The sequence below is a fragment of the Ostrinia furnacalis genome, unplaced genomic scaffold (assembly GCF_004193835.3).
Source record: "Ostrinia furnacalis isolate ACB-3 unplaced genomic scaffold, ASM419383v2 OfSCF2419, whole genome shotgun sequence".
NCBI classification, from domain to species: Eukaryota; Metazoa; Arthropoda; class Insecta; order Lepidoptera; family Crambidae; genus Ostrinia; species Ostrinia furnacalis.
The window spans coordinates 298,070-319,376 of NW_021132658.1; the positions used below are offsets into that span (position 1 = coordinate 298,070).

Below are 21,307 nucleotides of genomic sequence, written 5' to 3' on the forward strand. Positions count from 1 at the left end.
TCAATTTCTCTACAAACTTGATGCGTTCATGTACAGATGAATCTAAAAATTTTTTGCAAAAATATATCGGATGCGCATCTTGACACACAGGGCATTTAAAGTAAGGACGATCGCTAGTATCATTTTTGGTTGTCGTTACCGGAAGCACTTTCTTAGGCCGAAAATTACGAGTAGGGTTGAACGTTTGCGATTGTTTAGAGGACATAGTCTCGAGTAAGTCAGCTCTATCACGCAAGAAATTGGTAAATTGTTCGAGAGTAGGAACTGTGTTACTAGACCGATACTCTTCCCACTGACGCGATGTGGTAGAGTCAAGTTTCGATGACACTAGATAAATTATTACTGTATCCCAACTATCAACTGGTTCGCCTAACGATTTTAACGCTGCGAGATTTTTCGTCATACAATCGAGTAATTGTCTGATACTACGATACGATTCATTTGCAATATTATCAATTGAGAAAAGGGACTTCACGTGATTATGTATTAGTAATCTTTTATTATGGTATCGATCGTTCAAGAGCTGCCAAGCTACAGCATAGTTTTGAGCCGAAAACTCAAGACTTTGCAGCAAAATGGCAGCGCTGCCTTGCAATGAGTTTCGCAAATAATGGTACTTCGTTATCAATGGTAAATTGTGGTTGTCATGCACCAACGAGGCAAAAGTATCTCGGTATTCTATCCACTTATCGTAGCTACCATCAAAACACGGCAGTGATATTGTTGGCAGCTTAAGACCCTGTATGTGAACACCATTATTACCGTTATTAGACTGTGCCTCCTCGAACGAGCTATCAGCAAACAAACGCTTACCAATTGACAGTGCCTCTGCGTACGTACCCTCGAAGGCGTCGCGCTCGTCCAAATGTTTCTCCAACTGATCTACGTCTGTGAATTCGATTTGACATTGAATTTCATTGAAAGATTCATAAAGGTCTTTTAGAGAATCGAATTGAAATTGAATTGTTTTCACATCTGACTCGACGATGCAAGATTCGTCCTTTACTTTGTTATAGAATCGTGTGAGTTTGGCTTTAATTACGCCGCGCTTACTCACGAGTTCGCTTAATTTCGCGGGCATGATGAAATTATAAAAAAATACGAGAAAAATAACACGATTATGTATGAAAAATGAGTGATAGTCGGTACGTTACGTGTACGAGGCCCGTCCGTCGCGTTTCGTTGCTGCGAAGGCCGGGTTTCTGAAGACACGACGAGAAGTCTTCAGAAATTACGTGTATCGAGGTCGCTGGGTATCGCTTCTTCTCCAGTTCGAAAGTATTGGCATCCGTGTCTAATTATGTGTTCCCGAACAGGCGAAAGGTATCCGGCTCGTGTAGGCCAAAAAACATGTAGGTTATTATTCTACATATTGAAACAATAAAATTTGTATTGGCTCGTTGATGTAATTCGAGAAATTCGAGAGAATCGAGTGACATTTGAGATGAAAAATATTGACAGAAGGAAAAACGAAAAAAAGTAAATATTCTTGCTGGCCAGTGCGCGCAGCCAAGGAGGCCGCCGTTGCGGCCGCAACACAAACAAATCCTAAACTACTGAAATCAGAATCAGTAGATGTAATGATAAAATTACTTTTACTCGGAGACCCCTTTTGATCACTTCGTAGCCAGCTTCAAAATGTTTTTATTCCGTTTTGAAGTCAGCTACTAAATCTGGCTATGAAGTAGTTCAAAAGGCTCGGAGAATGGCTAGGTAGAGATGCAATCAAAACCAACTTTGTAGAGTCATGAGATTAAACACTTTTATTGCAAAATCGCACCTATTATAACCACACTAGATGCCATAGTGCTTAGCTTGTGCTATCGTCATAACCAAACTTTTGTTAGGTACCATTTCGATAAAGTCCGTTAAACGATCAAATGTTTAAAACTTTAAAACTAAGCGCTCCAGATTTCCCAGTGCTTTATGAAACGCTAAATTTCCGTACGATGTGTGTAATTCTTGCATAATTACTAGAGTTCATTAAAATGATTCGGCAATAAAACGAACTTTGAAGGAAGTTTAATGTCTTCCGTTTGAGACCATATTGCATGCGGTTAAGCTGTGGATGCACTTGGCTTGGAATTTTTAAACATTTTTTTGACTTGATACGTCACATCTTAGACTCCCCGCAGAAAGCAGTGTGGACTTTTAGTCGGCCGATAGTTGGGCCCGATTCTAATTATATGAAGAGTCGACCGATACCAATGTGCACACTTTCATACATGTCCATACTGATTAACAGCCCGACCCAACTATTGGCCGACAAAAAGTCTGTAAGTCTGCGGCTAAGCTTAGCCCTTTTCAGCAACCTTTACCAAACCTTAATCGGTTACGTCTCTTCTCTCTCAAAATGTCTTTTTATTTATTCATGATTTAGTAGGGATGCTTCTTAAATTAGTAGTTAATTTTATTTTTGAGACAAAGTCCAGATTAGTAATTTACTGGAGTTAATCTCGTAGTATAAATCCTATTAAGGTCAAGTTGTAGCAATCAAATTGGAATCGATAACCAATTTACTTGTTCAGGGGCATGGAACTACAACATTTATGTTTAATAAGCCATAACAAGGCTATTCCCACCTCTCGTTACCACAAGGCAGGATCTACAGTCAATGAAAGTAAAGGTTAATAGTCCCAGGGGAGAGCTAACTGTCTTGATACCCGCAACGAATTAATCAGAAAGATATAGGAGGTGGAAGTATAATATCGAACTCCATCCATTCCAAAACGGGAAATGGGGGGGGGGGGGGTATGTATCTTTGGTTTTTTTTTTGTATGTATTAACTTGCCTCATGAATTTGATTCGGAATGAAAACTCCACGAATGGCACTTCTCATAAAGGTAGCAGGAAGGCGCTGGATGCAGGCCGCTAACAACCGGGCGATGTGGAAATCATTGGGGGAGGCCTATGTTCAGCAGTGGACGTCCTGTGGCTGAAATGATGATGATGATGAATGGTACTTTGTATAGGAGGATATAATTAAACCCTTTTAAAACGCAAATAAAAATAAATCTTTGTTCAATTTTGACCAACACTACTTACCTTTACGAATATTTTTTTTTGACGTTATTAACCTAAATTAGAAAGGTAGTCTTACATAAGGGGCACTTTACACGTGTCCTAATGCTTAGCGGCTCTACATCTAGCATTTCAAGACAAACATACGAACCTACTCGTATATGAGCTGAGAAGAAACGGAACAAATTCAATACTCTCCAGTTACCAATTATATTTATGTAAGGAGAAACACAAATCCTTGTCATTATGTAGTCTTCAGTTTTATTAGGCATAAGATTAGTAAACACCTTATGTATATCACATTAATAGTTTGCATTAAGTGTAGGTAATTAACACGCCCTTAATCCCAAACCGCAGGTCAACCACAGGCCCCTCATTACGAGTTCGCGGTGATAAATACACAAACAACTTAAGAAACGATTAATATTACTGAGTTATGTGCATATCATTTTGGTTTATGGTTTCATGGTAGAAAACATTCAGATGTTACTGTTACTATGTAAATTGGGAACAAAGGGCAATAGGCCAGTAGAATTAAACACAAAAATTGATTAAATCGGAAATAATTCGTAAAAAAGATTTGTTTGCTTTAATGGCTTCATTGGTTGCCCATTAAGACTCTCCTAAGTTTTCGACTTCGACGGAGTTGTGCTTAAGTGGTGGGGGCCCCCGAAAGGGGCGTTTTTTCGGTTTTCTGGTTATACCGCGTAAAGGACTTACCCTATCGAAAAGTGGTCTTCATGACGGTTAAAGGGCACTTAATCCTGCATTGAATAAGATCAAATTCATATGTTTTGGACAAATCGTTCTAGCGCTAAAGTTCGGCAAAGTAGAAAATATACGTATAATTAATGACCCTCTCCACGTCCAATGGCTTGATACCCACATGCTTCCAAGCCTTGTAAAGGGTCGCCTTAACCAGTGTAACCCTAACAAGGCTCACGAGTTTGATTCGCTTATCCTTGTTCGTCCCAGCCGTTCCTTAACTGCGGTTGCTGCACCTCTTCCTGGCACTCTCCTGAACNTAATAATAATAATAATAATAATAATAATAATAATAATAATAATAATAATAATAATAATAATAATAATAATAATAATAATAATAATAACTTGCCTTAACCGACCGGCCAGAGTGGAGTCGCTAGAGCTATATGCTCCAGGGGTGGAAGTGTTAAAGGGCATAACGCCGCGAGTAACTTCGGAGAAAGCGCAGCACACCTCTCTACACCCCTGAGCTGGCAGACGCCAATGTTGCCCCTCAGTCCGGTCTATACGACCCATGACGCCAGGTGGGGGCCATTTAGTCAGTTAGTTACAGATCTAGAAGAAAATATGACCGTATACCGCAAAAAATTACATGAAAAATTCGTCCAACATTACCCGCACCTTTTTTTTTTTTTTTTTACGTGGAAAAAATGCATAAAATTGCATACCCGCCGCTGTGGTCATGGCGACGGGTTATGTGGGGCTCTCCCGCCAGAAGGGCGGGGCCTACCCACTAAAATAACCACGAATGTCCATCTCTCTGAGCATAGAGGAAGTACCGGTGTAGCGAGGCCTTGACCCGATTTCCGCCTATGCCCAGTTTGTCCACGGTTGCGGACCCATCTTTTGACCACGAGGACATCTTTTATGTGGCGCTATTGCGCTCTCCACCATGTTTTATATACATACATATGTACAACCCGTAATTATTTACAATGGACATATGTACACATTNTGAGTTTGGCTTTAATTACGCCGCGCTTACTCACGAGTTCGCTTAATTTCGCGGGCATGATGAAATTATTAAAAATACGAGAAAAATAATACGATTATGATAATGAGAAATGAATGATAGTCGGTACGTTACGTGTACGAGGCCCGTCCGTCGCGTTTCGTTGCTGCGAAGGCCGGGTTTCTGAAGACACGACGTTGACGTCTTCAGAAATTACGTGTATCGAGGTCGCTGGGTATCGCTTCTTCTCCAGTTCGAAAGTATTGGCATCCGTGTCCAATTATGTGTTCCCGAACAGGCGAAAGGTATCCGGCTCGTGTAGGCCAAAAAACATGTACGTTTTATTTATTACGTATTGAAACAATAAAATTTGTATTGGCTCGTTGATGTAATTCGAGAAATTCGAGAGGATCGAGTGACATTTGATGAAAAATATTGACATAAGAAAAAACGAAAAAAATAAAAATATTCTTGCTGGCCAGTGCGCGCAGCCAAGGAGGCGCCCGTTGCGGCCGCAACAAACGTTCTCTAAAATAAATCAAAGAGAAAAACAGAACAAGGAAACTATAACCTTTCAAAACAATACAAACAGGGGTCAATCAGTAGAGCTACTGTTGTGTGAAGTTCAAATTAAAGGGCCTCATTCGGCTTAATCATGACCTGTGTATTTTCTGTCAGCATTTTTGACCCTATCGTACAAATATAGGGTAAATAAATAGAAAATAAAATGGGATAGCACATTTTAAACCGATATCGCAAGGAAAAACAATGGCCACCATAAGAAGTTAAATCTTAACCGTAACGAAACTTCCCTCGTCACCTTCCCCTACGTCTGTATCTACCTTTACATCTTTTTGAATGAGTAATGACAGGTTAAAGTAGCTTTGATGCTAGGGTCAACAAAATGTAAAAAAGAAGACTTTAGAATCTGTTTGGGTTTTCAAAGCTTACAAGAAGTGTTTTGGAGACGTTGTCCTTCAATACTGTTTATTATATTTTCAACTGAGCAATAACTTTTTTACACACTAAGTAGGTAGGTACTATTTCATATTTAGGTTGCTAATTAAGGTAACGCGATGATTATTTGGAAGAGGGCAGCGCAGGACCGGTCATGGAAATCCTTGCAGTAGGCCTTTGTCCAGCAGTAAAGGTAATTTGGCTTAAACGAACGAACGAAAACGTTGACAACCCTACTCCATGCTCTAGTTGCGGCAAGCCGGGATTGCTAGCTCCATTCGCAATACCTAATATCCAGGTTTTCAGTAATGCTTTAGTGTAAAAGTGTTTATTATCTGGAACTAGGTATATAACATTTAAAAATAAATTTTTTTTTATCAATTTCAGCGTTAGTGGTCAATCCACAGTATGAATCGGCAACTTGGTAAGTACAGTCAGCATCAAATTAACCGCCTCTGTGGTCTAGTGGTAAGACCACCTGCTTCAGACGCAGAGGTTCCGGGTTCGATTCCCAATGGGGGCAGATTTTTCTGTTCGGTTTGGTTGGTGGTAGGGCTTGTTCTAAGTCCACCTGGCTAACTACCACCATCTTACCTAAGTCTGTCGCCATAACAACAATGTTAACAGCATTGTTGTGTTCCGGCAGTTAGAGGTAAGATAGCCAGTTCCTCCGTGGTTGAGGATTCCGGATGAAGCTCGCTTCCACCTTCGGCCTGATCGTCACTTACCATAAGGTGAGATACAGGCCAAGAGCTTCCTCGTTGTGGATAAAAAAAAATAGTTCGTCCCCAAAGTAGCCAAAAAGTACGCAACACGTCTGAATTAAGGTTGTGTTGTCAACTTTTTGATCATTTTGGGTGTTATTTACTATTTAACGTTGACTGTACGTAAAAATCTTTAGTATTTATATTTATTAAGTGCTATAATTGCAAATAAAGTAGCCAACTGTGCATGCCATGCACTTTTGATAACCGTAGAGTTCAAGGATTGTTTTTATCGATTGCAAGATGCATCGTAAAGGTCACGCGCAGTAAATGTTCCAGTGTGTTCCTATTTACAAATAACTATTGCAGATAACATTATCTACCAGTGTATAATTTGTATAGTAATAAATCGATAGACCTATACACAAGAAGGTTAAAGTTTGCTACCAAATAGTCCAAAGTTTTTTCCAATTAGGTAAGTTTATAATATGAAGCCTAAGAAGGATCTTATCTTAGTTTCATTAGAAAATATAATTATACAACACAAACCTCATTTTAAGCTACTAAGCTCATTTACTCGTAAATGTATTGAAAAGTAGATTGTTTGGTGTAATTTGAACTTGCTACTGCTTTGCTATCAATTACCTATTGTGTGTGGTTCATTAATAATGCACCAAATTATAACCAAAATAATTATTTAACCTTTGCATCAATTAGCTTATTATACAAACTGGTAATAACTGGTCTAGTTATCAGTTATTCGACTTCAAAATTAGTTGTATATTTAGAACAAAACAATAAGATAAGCTATCTTTAGAACATCCTTACTTCCTACCCTTAAAGCTCATGAGCTTCTTATGGGACTAAAGGGCATGATAATACCACTCTAATATTTAGATAAAAATGGCAGCTATCACGTTATGGCCTACATCGGAAAATAGACGTTATTCAGAGCACGTTTAGGGTGTAGGTATCTTAAACATCCGTTGCTGACACTAAGGATACCACACATGCCTATTTTTATGGGGTGACTTAGGTTCATGGAGGTACTGAGACATTCCCATACCTACTCTATAGTACCCTAAAAACTTAACCCAGTTTAAAAGTAGACTAGAATAACATGACTAAGTTCCTTTACTTTTCTATTGATAAAAGCGTTAAAAATCAAAATCAAATCAAAATTATCTTTATTTGTTTAGACTAATTAAATTAGTTCTTGCAAATCGTCAAATGCTCTTAAGGAGCCTATACATGTCTCATTCTTTTTTTGCCCTACCAGATAGAAAATCAGAATCAGTGGACCTAATTATGTGGTTTTAGAACAAAGCTGTCCAGCTTTCTTCTAAAACCACATAATTAGGTACGTGCATACTAGAATGATGATGAGCGACATTATAGTAGACAAATACTTAGAAAATCATACAGCTCTGATTTTCTGAGACTCATTTGTAAACTACTAAACGTAAATAATCTAGAATATTCCTTTTTCGTGCTATGCTCGGTGTTTCCCTACGTGATCGAATCAGAAATGAGGAGATTCGTAGGAGAACCAGAGTGACTGACATAGCCCGCAGAATCGCTAAAATAAAGTGGCAGTGGGCGGGGCACATAGCTCGTAGAGCTGATGGCCGCTGGGGCAGGAAAGTTCTTGAGTGGTGACCACGAGCCGGAAGACGTAGCGTGGGCAGGCCTCCCACTAGGTGGGCCGACGATCTGGTGAAGGTCGCGGTAGGTGCCTGGATGCAAGCGTCGCAGGATCGGTCTTCGTGGAAATCCTTGGGGGAAGCCTTTGTCCAGCAGTGGACGTCTTTCGGCTGAAACGAACGAACAACGTCGTAAATGATATTTTGACTTGTTATTTAAAGCTTTAATTTGTTTACCTACGATGATATCATAATTGAAATTTGAAACCAATGAACCTCATTAGCGATTGTTTAGGTAATAATTAGTACATTCAAACAAACAGTGGTTTTCCATTATTAGCGTGAAATAATGCAGTAAATAGGCAATGGAGGTACATATTTCTAATCAAATATGAAAATTTTAACGAATGCGGTTACATAAAATAAATATAGGTATACCTACCTACAAACACACAAAAATCAAAATTCGCCACGAGTTTATGTTCCTAGGTTACGTTCAAGAATTATCTTAATGACTGGGTTTAAAGCTCCGAATTGAGTGCTTAGTGAACTTGACACTGTTAATATTATCTTCACTATTGAAGAATTTCCAATGGCACTATTGATGTGCATTGCGCATTCATCAACTTTCTGCAAATAACAATTTCAAGTATCCTAACTTACCCTTCAAGATATGGAAATCCTTTAGAACTACAAAACTCATGGACACTTTACACCTTTAGGAAACACCGCGCTCGTATTTTGGCGGGCTTCTTTGATAGACTGAATTCGCAATGAGGATGTGTCGAACAAGGAAATCCGGCGGTATACGGAACCTTTGGATATTGTATTTCATTTTTGATACATTTACCGATGGGTGCGGGAACTGGGTCTTATTGAGACAGAAGGTAATTTCGATCCATTTGGAGAAGTAATTGATGCAGAAATAGACCTAATTTTCTAAGTACCTAAATAGCCATTTTTAGTACCTAGCTAGCCTTTCCAGTTGAATTAAGAGAAAAATTAAGTAATGTAAAAACCAATTTAAAGCCTGCGCCACAAACGATACCAAACAACGAATACAAAAAAACTTACCTACCTATAAGAATGCGGAATCAAAGCTGCAACCGCTGGCATTGATAATACTCGTAGGTATAGGTACCTACCTAGTCCAATATGGCAGATGGTCGTCTAATAAACTTGAACCACCTTCCCAATACTTAGAACAGCAATCAATCTAATATACGAGTAGTCTAATAACTGAGGCATTTAAATCTCTGCGTCAAAATCTTCTCGCTATACGTCAGTTCATAACATTTACAAAATCCATTAGCCTCAAATGTACTTGATTTTCACGAGCTTTTATTGATACCATATTTTCGTTTCAGGGTACGAAGTGCTGTCGACGGGCCCAGCACTGCTGCTACAGTTCACGGCTAACTCCGCCACAGCAGGGCAGGGGTTTGCAGCCACGTTCCACTTCCAGCCGCCTCCAGACTCAACAGCTGCTGGTTTGCTTAATTATCTTTTTAATTAGAGGTTTAACTTGAGGTGATCTTAGCAAATGAATCTCATTCGTTTCATTAAGACTACTCCCTGAAATGAATATGATAACCTGTAACTCGCACTCTAACCCCCTTATTAATTAAAAGTTACACCTAGGATGAACTCTGGATTAAAATTACATTTCCATACTAATTGACAACTTAAGTCAGAGTTCAAATGGGGTGTAACTTTTAATAATAAGGGGGTAGGTAAGTGGATGATCAACAGGGACAAAAAGATTCAAAAATATGTACTTAAAATATGATGACTTAATCCAATTAGTAGCTATAGGAACCTGTCTGCCAATCTTCCTTTTCATGAATTCCAGTTTAGTAAAGTAGTGAAATAGATGTTATGTCGCTCTTCATGGGAATAACACAACAACTCGTTGGGCGCCACTTTGTTTTGCAGGAAAGTGGCGCCCAACGAGTTGTTTTGTCGTGTTATTCCCATTATTCCTCTCGTAAAAAAAGGTTTGCAATCCAGATCATAAGACAAGTCTCAACCCTGAGAATGTAAGAAGCATCAGAATATGCGTTTTCATTGTCTAACTAGAGCTTCTGTTCAGAAATACGAATAAACACTAACAAAATATCCGTATGCGTGCTGCTTTATTCAAATCAATTTGTCGCGGCCAAGAATTATGATTTTCCCCAAATAAAATTGCCCGAGCTCTTTTTGGACGCTTGGTTATAAATGCGGCGATCCAGTTAAATTTGCCTCGCAGCCAACAAGGTATGAATAGAATCGTTGGCCGCCTTCCAGATGTTAGGCTGGCGCTTATTTCGTATGGCACTAGATGCCTATCTTGTTCCCACAATGTCACTTACTTAATACCGCCTAGCTTTATTGCTCTCCGGAAAATGCATTTGAATTTTGAATAAGTACCTCAGATCCTGCAAGATTGTTATTTGACTCTGGTAAATTACAAAGCTATACATTCATGACAAAATGTGTGAGAAAATACCTTAGTTAGATAAATATTTGCTTCGAAAAATACAAAATGATATGAAAATATTATCAACGCCATCTAGTCTGTTCACTTTGAACTCACGGAAGAAGCAAACTCATCTTTCACCTAGGCGCTAGCACTAGCAAAATCAATTTAGCGCCATCTACATTTTTCTCAATGAACTACGTGAGTCGCTAGTCAGATTCCTCCGTGAATTTTGTGACTACCAACAGATGGCGTTATTCTGTACTTTGTTTCAGATTCAGATCGTCTGTTGAAATTGAGCTTCGGAAAAGCGTTCGAGTCCCTTGGGCCTGAAGTCAGCGCCACAAGTAAGTGAATAGATAAATGATATTGATGTTTATGTATGTTCCAATTAGGTACTGCGATTCCAGAGGAAGTACCTACTTGATATTTCACGTGAAAGTAATGTTGATACGGCGTACACTACTCCTTTGACTACAAGGAAATTAATTTGTTCATTCGTCAACAAGATCGTCGAATTTCAATTTACTTATGGTTGTTAAAATGGCCTACCTATTTAAAAATATTTCTATGATCGTAAGAAGTATACCTACCGTACTCAATGAAAAGCGACTTTTAACTGAAATACCTACGTGGGATAGGCTTAAAATGATAGTAAATCTCTACGCCACTCCAATTAGTGTAAAATCATTCTATTTACTATCGCCCACTGAACATAATTAATTAATGTGAATTTAAAACCAACCCTCACGATACCGAGTAGGTACCTACTCTCAGTTAAAAAGTTCCAGGATTAAGAAGTCTTTACAAGAGATTCAATTTGATCTAAAAACGTATTGAAACACGATCCGATCTTTTCAATTTACAATCAAAATACTCCAACGCCGACCCCCATTAAGTTAAAAAGGGAAAACAAGATTTCCCCAAATCGGGAAACTTTAGCTTCTCTAATAAAAAGATAAGAAAACAGAGATGATTTATTTGAAACGAATTCGGGCTCAACTAAAAGACATTTGCCTATTTTATGCATAAGTTTTTTTATTACTTCAACAAAGTACTTTTTAAAATTGACACAGAGAATAATATAGTAGAGTTGTTCCAGCGAAGATGGGAGTGCATTATTACACTTTGTCGTATTTTCTTTTGTCATCGGTGTTTGAAATATCAAATGAACTAGATACGCTTTGTTCTATCATCATCTGAAAATATGCAAGGATCAAAAAATAATAATGTTCTCGTTACCTGTGTGGCTGTCTACTTGCTTATATTTTATTCAGAAAACTACAATAGGTGCCTTTACTATACTTGTTTATTCATTCATTGACTAATGTTTTATGTTAAGCCTCTACTATTATCATAGACTACTACTAACATAACATTGAAATACGTTTTTGTGTGCTGAAAATGGATCAGTTTAGACACCTATCGATAGTAAAAAACTATCATAATCGTTTCAAAGCTTTTTTCTTTGCAACTTATTATCTTTTGTCGTAACTTCACACCTCCGCACTTTAAAGTTTGCTACTTAAAACTTATAACTAGGTCAGCGCTACAAGTCCTACCTATAGGGTATTACAGGAAAAAACTCTCTTCTCTTATCCAGTTAGTTTTAGTTTTCTTTTAAATTTTTCTACAAGCTTTAGAAGATTCTCTTAAGAATTTGAAATATTTTTACGGACTCTATTATACGGACTTCATCATCATCATCATCATGTCAGCCATAGGACGTCCACTGCTGAACATAGGCCTCCGGACTTACATAAATTATAATTTATACTTACCTAAAACTGATATGATAACTCTTAAGAGTTCGTTCGTTTGTTCATTCGTTTCAATCGAAAGACGAATCCAAGGATTTCCACAAAGACCGCTCCCGCGCCGCCCGCATCCAGGCACCTCCCGCGACCTTAACCAGATCGTCGGTCCACCTAGTGGGAGTTCTGCCCTCACTACGTCTTCTAGCTCATCTTACGAGTATAATAAAGCAATTTAAAGTAAAAATGTGTGGTATTAATGAAAGTAATTATGAAAATTTCACAATTATTTTCTTTTTCCTACTATCTCTCCCGCCCTGGAATTCAATTTCCTGCACTATTGTCACCACTTCCCTCCATATTGTGATAGGGTTGCCCCAGTTTAGCCTTTGACCTAATTAAATAAAATACGTTATGCATCTCATAACGAACAAACATGTTATCATATTCGTCTTCTAGCCGTGTGATTCAGGAGTAGAATAAAATCACCACGGTGGATGTCATGACAGGCGACTTACATATTCATCCCATCTCGTTAGCGTGAGAAGTGTTAGGGTCTTACTAGACTTCAGATATATAAATTAAAGGCGGACTGTATTTCATAGGTATAATATTGTAAAATATATATCGCTAGTTNCGCTAGTTCGCGCCTACGTGGGAGGGCCGCGTCTGACACCGGTGACGGTCGAGAGGCTGAGTGGGCGTCGGGCAAGTACGGAGTGTGCCGGCGCCTCGCGCGGAGACGATGATGGCCGATCGATGTCGATGAAGCCCGAGGACCCGAGAAGCGCCAACAAGAAGTGTAGGCCAAATCCTCAATTTGCCTGTTGTAAATTGGACCACGTGACCATGGGCCAGAAGACATAGTGTGGACAGGCCTCCCACTTAGGGTTGCCAGGCGTCCGGCTTTAGCCGGACATGTTTGGCTTTTTACGGTCTTGTCCGGCCAAATATTGTCTTGTCCGGCCTGTCCGGCTTTTGTTAGGCTTTTTATTTGGCCTGTCGCGTCAGGCGAAAGTCGAGCCACAGAACAATATGACGCACGCACGCAATGTTGGGCAACTGATGCTACCGAAGACAGTACTCACTCGAGCTATAACACTAATTGCACCCCGTCTGGAGAAGTACCAGGATGCGGTTATACTCCTGCAGTGGAGGCTAAATAATCTGATGATGGTCATTTTCTTTTATTTAGAACTTACTTCACTAAAACATTTTGTCGTATTAAAATATACCTACCTACAAGGGATTCTGTATTTGCCTAACACCCCAAACAAACTTCGACACCTGAACATCGAGCAAAATGCACGAAAAACGTTACAAAGTTAATAAATAAAGCAATTTCCCCGTTTGCAAGTTGCAGTGACGCTGTTAAATGCATCCCGGGCGGGTGACGGGGAATAAAACAACCGGCTAAATAAATGATCAAACGACCCGCGCCGGACGATGCGTTGCGGTGCGGGCGGACTGGCTAGGGTTAGCAATGCTATGATAAATTTAATTTGACCCTTATTTTAATAGTTCTAGAACTGCGGGAGACAAGTTTTGACCTCAATCACACTCTCGTAGGTAAAGATGCGATTAATCATGCCTACTTATTTTGATAATTATTCAATAGGCAAACCATTTAAGGAATTAAACTGCTTTGCTTCTCTAAGTGTTTGTTAGGTATTTGTGTAAGACTTATTATTTTTATTCTACCTGTATCATAATATAAGCTGTATGTTTTCCTAATAAAGAAAATTATAAAATAAAATAAAGTATGATGATAAAAAAGTAGAGCCAGATTGCCTTGCGTTACTCCTTCTTACTACTGCTACAAAATAGAATCCCTACTTAGGCTCTTGTTTAATACAGTGTTATCTTAGTCAATTTTAATAACGATGACGTGAGCCATGTAAAAGTCAACTTCCCGTAATTGTTATTTCTCTTAGTAAAAATGTTAAGGGCATATAAGTCAAGGCGGTAGTATTTTCCATGCGAGATAATATGCAAATAAGTACGCTAGATATTTTATAGCCAGAACAAACAATAATATTATGATGTTATACTAAAACGTTCTGGTTTCTAACGAGACCAGCGTATTCCTTTAATTATAAAATAATCATTTAAATTCTTGTTAACCCTAATAAAACAAGTGATGCAACAATGCAACCACCAAATGGGAGTTTCGCGAAAGTCCCCGTAGAAAGTCGTTAAGTGCTGTTAATTTTCTAACAACTGACATTAAATTGCACCTACGCTCGCTAATATGTTGCACGCATATTAATTAAAACTTTACCACCGCAGACAATGATAAAATACCTAATTACCAATTCAAATTCTTAATAAAATCAACTATTCCAATTATATTTTCATTACACCGACTAAATACATAATTGACGAGTTGGAAAACGCATAAAACACGGAAAAAAAAACAAAAATTAAGTAGTATCAGGGAAACTTAGAACATTGAAAATTAATATCTAAGCTAAGAAAAGAAAAAATAATTTTTGAACATGTTTTTTTATTTCTACAATTAAAAAATAAATTAAAAGATGTTTACTCGTCATCATTTAAATATAATGACGAGTTTGTAATAAGTTATCGGGAAGAAAACTCGTGATAGAGATGATTACCCGTGTGGGGTACCCATATCTCTATCACCAGTTCAGCATTGATCGCAACATAACATTATGTAAAGTAACCGTAAAAATAAATTGACATAAAAACAAAACAAAAAAGATTACCTTAAAAACCGAAACACCTGTGACCTCAAGCTCGAACCGAAAGGTGAAAGAAAAATGTGCAAGAATGTAGGTTACTTTTAAAGTTACAAAGCAGTGCCAACCCTAGTTTGTGCACACCGTTATTTTCACAGCGAATATACGGGCCAAGGATTTGTAGACCTAGGTGTTCCAGCAAAACACTGACTTCTGAATATTTAACTGCGACACTGGTTTGTGATCATTTTTCATACTGCTACATTCCGTGCTCGATTTATTTACGATTCGAGGGAACTTGGTCTACATCGACCTTGTGTTTTATTAATGTATTTTTCCAAGAAAGTAATCACGAGGTTACCAGCTACTGGCACCGCAAATAACTGGGACCGCGGTCCCAGTCGCTGGATCCATAAATTCACTAATCTTATAAAGGCGTAAGTGTGTGAGTACATAATAATATTGTTTGTTACTTCTTCACGTCTAAACGGCTGGAGCGATTTTAATGAAATTTAATATGGAGTTAGCAGACACCCTGGATTAATACATAGGCTACGTGTCACGGTTAACACTGCGGGGCACAGCTAGTGTAAAATATTCGCTCTAGATAACTTATGGTAAATTAAAAATTAGTGACGAATTTTTTCATAATTCTATCCTCAGATAAAAGTACTCTTACAATAAACCCTGGTTCAATACAAAAATAATAAACAGTAACATAACGGATAGCTCACAGATTCTGCAAATGTTTAGTATCAGTGCACTGCATATTTGCAGATTAAAAATTTACTCAAAGTCTATCATAATTTACCTATTAGATGATTAACCCAATGAAAAACACAAACTGCATCAGTGTCAGTGTCGTTGCTCCCCGCAAGTTAAATTGTCACTTTCTATGAATATGAAACTAACAAAATTGCATTCTCGTGATACCTATTTTAGGAACGAACTATCATTTTAGTTGAAGTTCATTATACGTATTTTTTTATTCTGCTGTGGAGATGATAAATTGAAATAAAATGGTTGTAGGTTAAGTATTTTAAATGTGTACCTACTATGGGTATTTGCGAGTGAGCTTTACATGTGTGGTGGCTCTCTACTGTTCGTTTTTTTTTTCAAAAGTTATGATAGACACAACACTATAGTTATGTGCATGTACACGTACACACACAACTTCGTGAGTTGCAAGAACTTATACTTAACTTATTTAACTTCCGTAACCCGATGTACCGTAGTGTACAAATGAGTAGCTCGACTAACTGAACAGTGCGTAAGTATTTCAAAGGCTAAGGGCAAGGGGGTGTTCACACTACACTTTGATAGGCGTTAGTGTTCGTGCTACAGGGTGTCCCGTAAGTAGTGGATTAACTCCATAATGATTATTATATTATCTTACAGCGTTAAAAAAAAAGACAAAAGAAATATGAAATTGAAACGACACATTTTTATTTATTTAAGTATTTATTACATACCTATATTTAACCGTTACATTTTTTATTAAATAGTGTCTTAAAACCTCTAGCCGGTTTGTCCGTCTACTATTGTTATCTATACAATATAGAATAAACGTTTTTGTATAGGCATCCACAACTTAATCTAAACCATGCACAATAAGAAATATAGGCATATAAACATTAATCTAGCGAATTAAATAGTTCAGCCAACATTTCTCTCTTCTCTCACGAGGTCTTCGCCGAATACAGTCTTCGATCCAACCACTCGTAGGATTATTTCAGGGTCCTTAATGTTTCTGTAGGTGGGATTCAAGGGGTGTACTGGACCTACCGCTGTGACGAGAGACTTGCCCTCTTCAGTCCCAAAGCTGGGATGTGTTCCGTCTCCAACCATTTTGATAATATTTTTTACCTGAAAACGTAAATAATGCAATAATCCAAAATGTCGTCAACGGGACTATTTCCACCTCTCGTTCCTTTTTTTGCTGGTAGCCTGAAGAGCTTTTCCAGCTTCGCCGGGCAGAGTGGCGATTACAGAAGGTACCCGTTCGCCGTTTGGCGATCGTCGGTGCGCGTGCCGACGAGGCCGAGTGTGGGCTTCGCGAGGCTCTCGTTCCTATACTGCAACTCTTGTACAGCCAGGATCTAAAGCCGACCGCCAATAAAAACCCAACCAGTGAAGGTCAAGTTTGTCCCGGGGGTAAGTTAAACTATCATTGGACCCGCAACGAAATTAATCAGAAGAACAGCAGGAGTTCGATGTTAAGATTTTTGTCAAAATATCGGCAGGATTTTTTTTTATTCGGATTACGTACAAACAAAAGAACAACAATAAAAAAATCAAATTGTTATTTTTTCTTACCGTTTCTTTTGGGACCGTTTTCAAATCTGAGGCCAATCCGAGCTTTTCAAAAGTCCAAATAACAAGGGAAATTATGTTGTGTCCTTCTGCACTTTTGTAATCCCACGGAAAGACGTGATGGAAGTTATGGCCTCCGTCACCCCAAGACAGAATGGTCAATGGCCACGAGTCTATTGCCTGGAGATTTCTGAAAAAAAAAAATATTGTACATCCGACAGCACATCAAGGTAAACACTGTGGCATCTAATGCACTTAAAATAGGGGCGAATTTGGTAAAAAAAAGATATTCTGATGTACTTCTCGTCTATAATGTATGTACACCACACAGAACATTAGCAAGAAAACAAAGAAATACAAAAAAGAGACGACACAATTTGGGCCACAAAAAAGGTAGGTGTACTTTGGAGTAATAAACTGAACTTTTGGAAATATCAGTGATTCTAGTGATTTATGTAAGTAGGTTAATTTTATTGCTGTAATATTTAGGCTGAGTTGCACCACCTCATTTTAACCGTGCTTTACGTACACTATGGAGTTTGACAGATTGTTGACGTTTGTCAAAGTTAAAGTTAGCTGGTGCAACTCAGCGTTAGATAACAATAATTTCTAAAACAGAAAATAGCCAAGATAAAAATACTTTTGACTGTACTCACTTATTATAAGGTCTTGTTCCAATAGAGTGGCTTAAAGCAACCACTAGCCCCGTGAAATGTATTTGAAACGCGTATCGGAAGAAGGAAGCCACCAGCACGGAGTTCCACCACGACTCGTCGAAATAACGTACCGGGACCCAGGCTATACTAGCATTGACTAACAATAATAAGGGTAAATAGTATCTGAAATAAAAAAAAATAGTATCTCTCACCGTAATGAGTAGGACCTTTCTTTTTAGCGGAGCCAACTGTGAGCTGAGCGTGAGTTTACATCAAACGCGCTCACTATAGTGAGCACGTTTAAAAATTTATGAAAAAGTTTTTTAACGTTTCCCGCTAGGGGCGCTGTACAATCCGACATACATTAAATGTTATTCTTTGACGCGCTCTCACTAGTGAGCGCGTTTAATGAAAACTCACACTCAGCCCTCTGGTGCGAAAAACGATACGCATTAATTTACGAGTTCAAATGTTTTACTTCCTTTACGTTTAGAACCGGATATATTACCAGATGCTCTCTCTCTCTTTGATACTAACGCCCGTATTCCCAAACATTACTATGAGGTCTCACATTGCGCGTGGACACACGAACCAATCACAGAGCTCTATTCAACGCTGTGCGTTCGATTTGCTGCTTCACTTAAGCAAGCATCGTTTGTGAATACGGGCGTAAGTAATACAGTAACTTAAAAATATCATTTTTCTGTAAAGCAATAAGTTTAAAAAAAAGTAGGAAGCGTTGCGAAAAACCAAGCTTTACACAAGAAAAGAGTCCGCTTTTTTCTTAAAAAGCAATTAATTTTAGTAAAGGTACAAAGATGGACCGACGACATCGTGAAGGTAGCAGGGAAGAGCTGGATGCAGGCCGCTACCAATCGATCAACGTGGAAAGCATTAGGGGAGGCCTATGTTCAGCAGTGGACGTCCTATGGCTGACATGATGATGATGATGATGATGAAAGGTACAAAAAGTAGACTAAGCTCCAACGCCAACAGGCGCAAATAAGTAGTAATTTCTATCTATTGTGTGTGAATCCACTCAACACAAAATAATTCCTAACTATTATTTGCTTCGCTAGAGTGGATTACGGAAAATTAATTATTTTTACAAACCTTTTTTGAAACATCACGAACTTATTTGCCATAAGGTCGCTCGTATTGACTTTTCTCCCAAGTTCCATCACATATTTGTTCCTCTTAACGCACAACCATCCGAAGTAGCAGAAGAAAAATCCACGTTTCACATTGTGAGGATCGGCGTCGGTGTCCGCATACCGATGATGGAGCCTGTGGTCCGTAGCCCATCTGAAGACCGTATCCTGGAAACGAGACAAAAAATAAACGAAGAAAACCTTAAGAGCAAATGCAACTAACAAGCTTCTTTCAGTTAACTTATCAAATTCTCGTTACAAGAAGATATGTCGAATTGTAAATTTAAAAAAGTAAATCTAGGACTTCTTTTTCTTGTCATGTCTACAACAAACCTATACAGTGTCAGCCCAAAACTCCGCTACAAGAGTGGCGTTGTTGTGGCACGCAGGGCACGACATCATATGCTTCACAGTGTTGCCAGAAGGTTACTTTTGTAACCTTTTAGGTTACTTTTGAACTGCTTTGGTTACTTTTAGGTTACACTAATGAAAAGGTTACTTTTAGGTGATTTTTCAGAAATTGTAGATTTAATATTTACAGGTTATTCAGTAAAAAATATTAATAGTGACAATTTAAAAATTATGTCATAAACTGCATTTAAACATTAATTTGATTTATTGTTTGTTAAAAAAAATGAAAACGCAAATCCAGAAAACGTTTTTATACGACCGGTCACTTTTCGGTCTTCATGGAATGGTCAACATTTCGAATTTAGGTAAAAGATAGATTGAGAGATTGATGATCAATTAATTGTATTCATTTTCGCTCCGCACAGTATAAGGTTACTTTTTATTCAAAAAGGATACATTTTTTTATATTTCTGGTAATTTCTGACAAGACCTGACTGGCAACACTGATGCTTCATCGACTGGGCAACACAACCTTTTAGGGTACAGTTGACTGCATATCGAACTAACCTTCATAAAGTGCAACCCCGGAAGGTGGTGAAAGTACATGATTAAAATTGTTACAATTTTGTTAAAATTTTATTGATAAAATCGCCTGATCTTTGCATAAGATGCCGCAGAGTTTTACTTACTTGTCCAGAAATGGTCTGAAACACTATTAATATAATTTCAAGAAGTGGCGTAGCTTTGAACGATCTATGGGCGTAATATCTATGAACACCAATAGAGCTTCCAATGTAACTCAGATGTGCGATAGAAAAAGCTGAAAAGATACAAAATTAAGAAATTATATCCCAACTTCCCAACTATAAATAATATTATAAATGCGAAAGTAACTCTGTCTGTCTGTCTGTCTGTTACGCTTTCCCGCTTAAACCTCGCAACCGATTTTGATGAAATTTGGCATAGAGATAGTTTGAGTCCCGGGAAAGAACATAGGATAGTTTTTATCCCGGTTTTTGAAACAGGGACGCGCGCGATAAAGTTTTTCTGTGACAGACAAAATTCCACGCGGGAGAAGCCGCGGGCGGAAAGCTAGTCCCTTATAAAGTCTTATCGTCATTTTCAAATATTTTGCTGTGCCTTCAAGTTTCATTGCGACTCTAATTAATTTAAAGTATTTTTCTGAAGTTAAATCTCTAAATAATAATCTGCCAAAATAAAGTAAATCAGTTTAGCTGTAAGTATAATCGTAAAAAACGTATTAGATAAACAGACAAGCAAAGCTGTTTTGACTTGCTAATCTGCTGTATAAAATGCTAAAGTAAATCCAAAAGATAAATATTAAAAGTTACTTACTCCAATAAATAGTCGCTGAATAAACTTCTCCTTTCAAAATCTTTAAAAGACCCCATAATGCCAAGATATGAATTATCACCAAACGTCTAGTAATAGACCAATTAATCTTATGTTTATAATTAAGATTTGTTCCGATAAACTTTTCTACTATTTCAGTTGATTCAGCCTTTTCATTAATTAATTGAGAGTTAACATTTTCGAAAACTTCGTTCGTCATGTTGAAAGATGACTAACTCTTTGAAAATGCCGTTGATTGAGTATTTATACTCGTACGTATGCAGCTAAATTAAAATGTACCTATTGTTGTTGTAAATATGTATGTACCTACCTTGGGTGCCTACGTATGCAAATGACATTAGAGATGTGTCCTACCTACGCGACGTCATCCTTTCGATACATTTGTACCGTGAACGGAAAAAACATATATTTCTAATCAATCTAACATAAAACTAGTTGTTATTATGTTAAATAGGCTGAGAAAAACATACATAATATGTATGTACCTATAAAGCATGCTA

The 21,307-nt window shown here is 38.0% G+C and overlaps 2 protein-coding genes across 2 annotated transcripts in view; one reads left to right on the forward strand and one right to left on the reverse strand.

Annotated features, from left to right (window-relative positions):
• The window catches only part of Sol1 (CUB domain-containing protein Sol1), a 276,393-nt gene extending 265,532 nt beyond the window's left edge, over window positions 1-10,861 (forward strand). The window contains exons 9-10 of the mRNA XM_028308406.1: window positions 9,413-9,535; window positions 10,782-10,861. Of these exons, the coding sequence (XP_028164207.1) occupies window positions 9,413-9,535; window positions 10,782-10,861 (203 nt within the window). The remainder of the gene's footprint in view (window positions 1-9,412; window positions 9,536-10,781) is intronic.
• A 5,589-nt stretch (window positions 10,862-16,450) lies between these two features.
• LOC114355528 (acyl-CoA Delta(11) desaturase-like) lies at window positions 16,451-21,008 on the reverse strand. Its single transcript, XM_028308416.1, has 6 exons — window positions 20,790-21,008; window positions 20,123-20,253; window positions 19,045-19,250; window positions 17,932-18,114; window positions 17,279-17,465; window positions 16,451-16,828 (listed from the first exon to the last, which is right to left on the reverse strand). Exons 1-6 carry the CDS (start codon window positions 21,004-21,006, stop codon window positions 16,619-16,621), a joined length of 1,134 nt encoding a protein of 377 aa, XP_028164217.1. The 5' UTR covers window positions 21,007-21,008; the 3' UTR covers window positions 16,451-16,618.
• Between the last annotated feature and the right edge of the window lie 299 nt (window positions 21,009-21,307).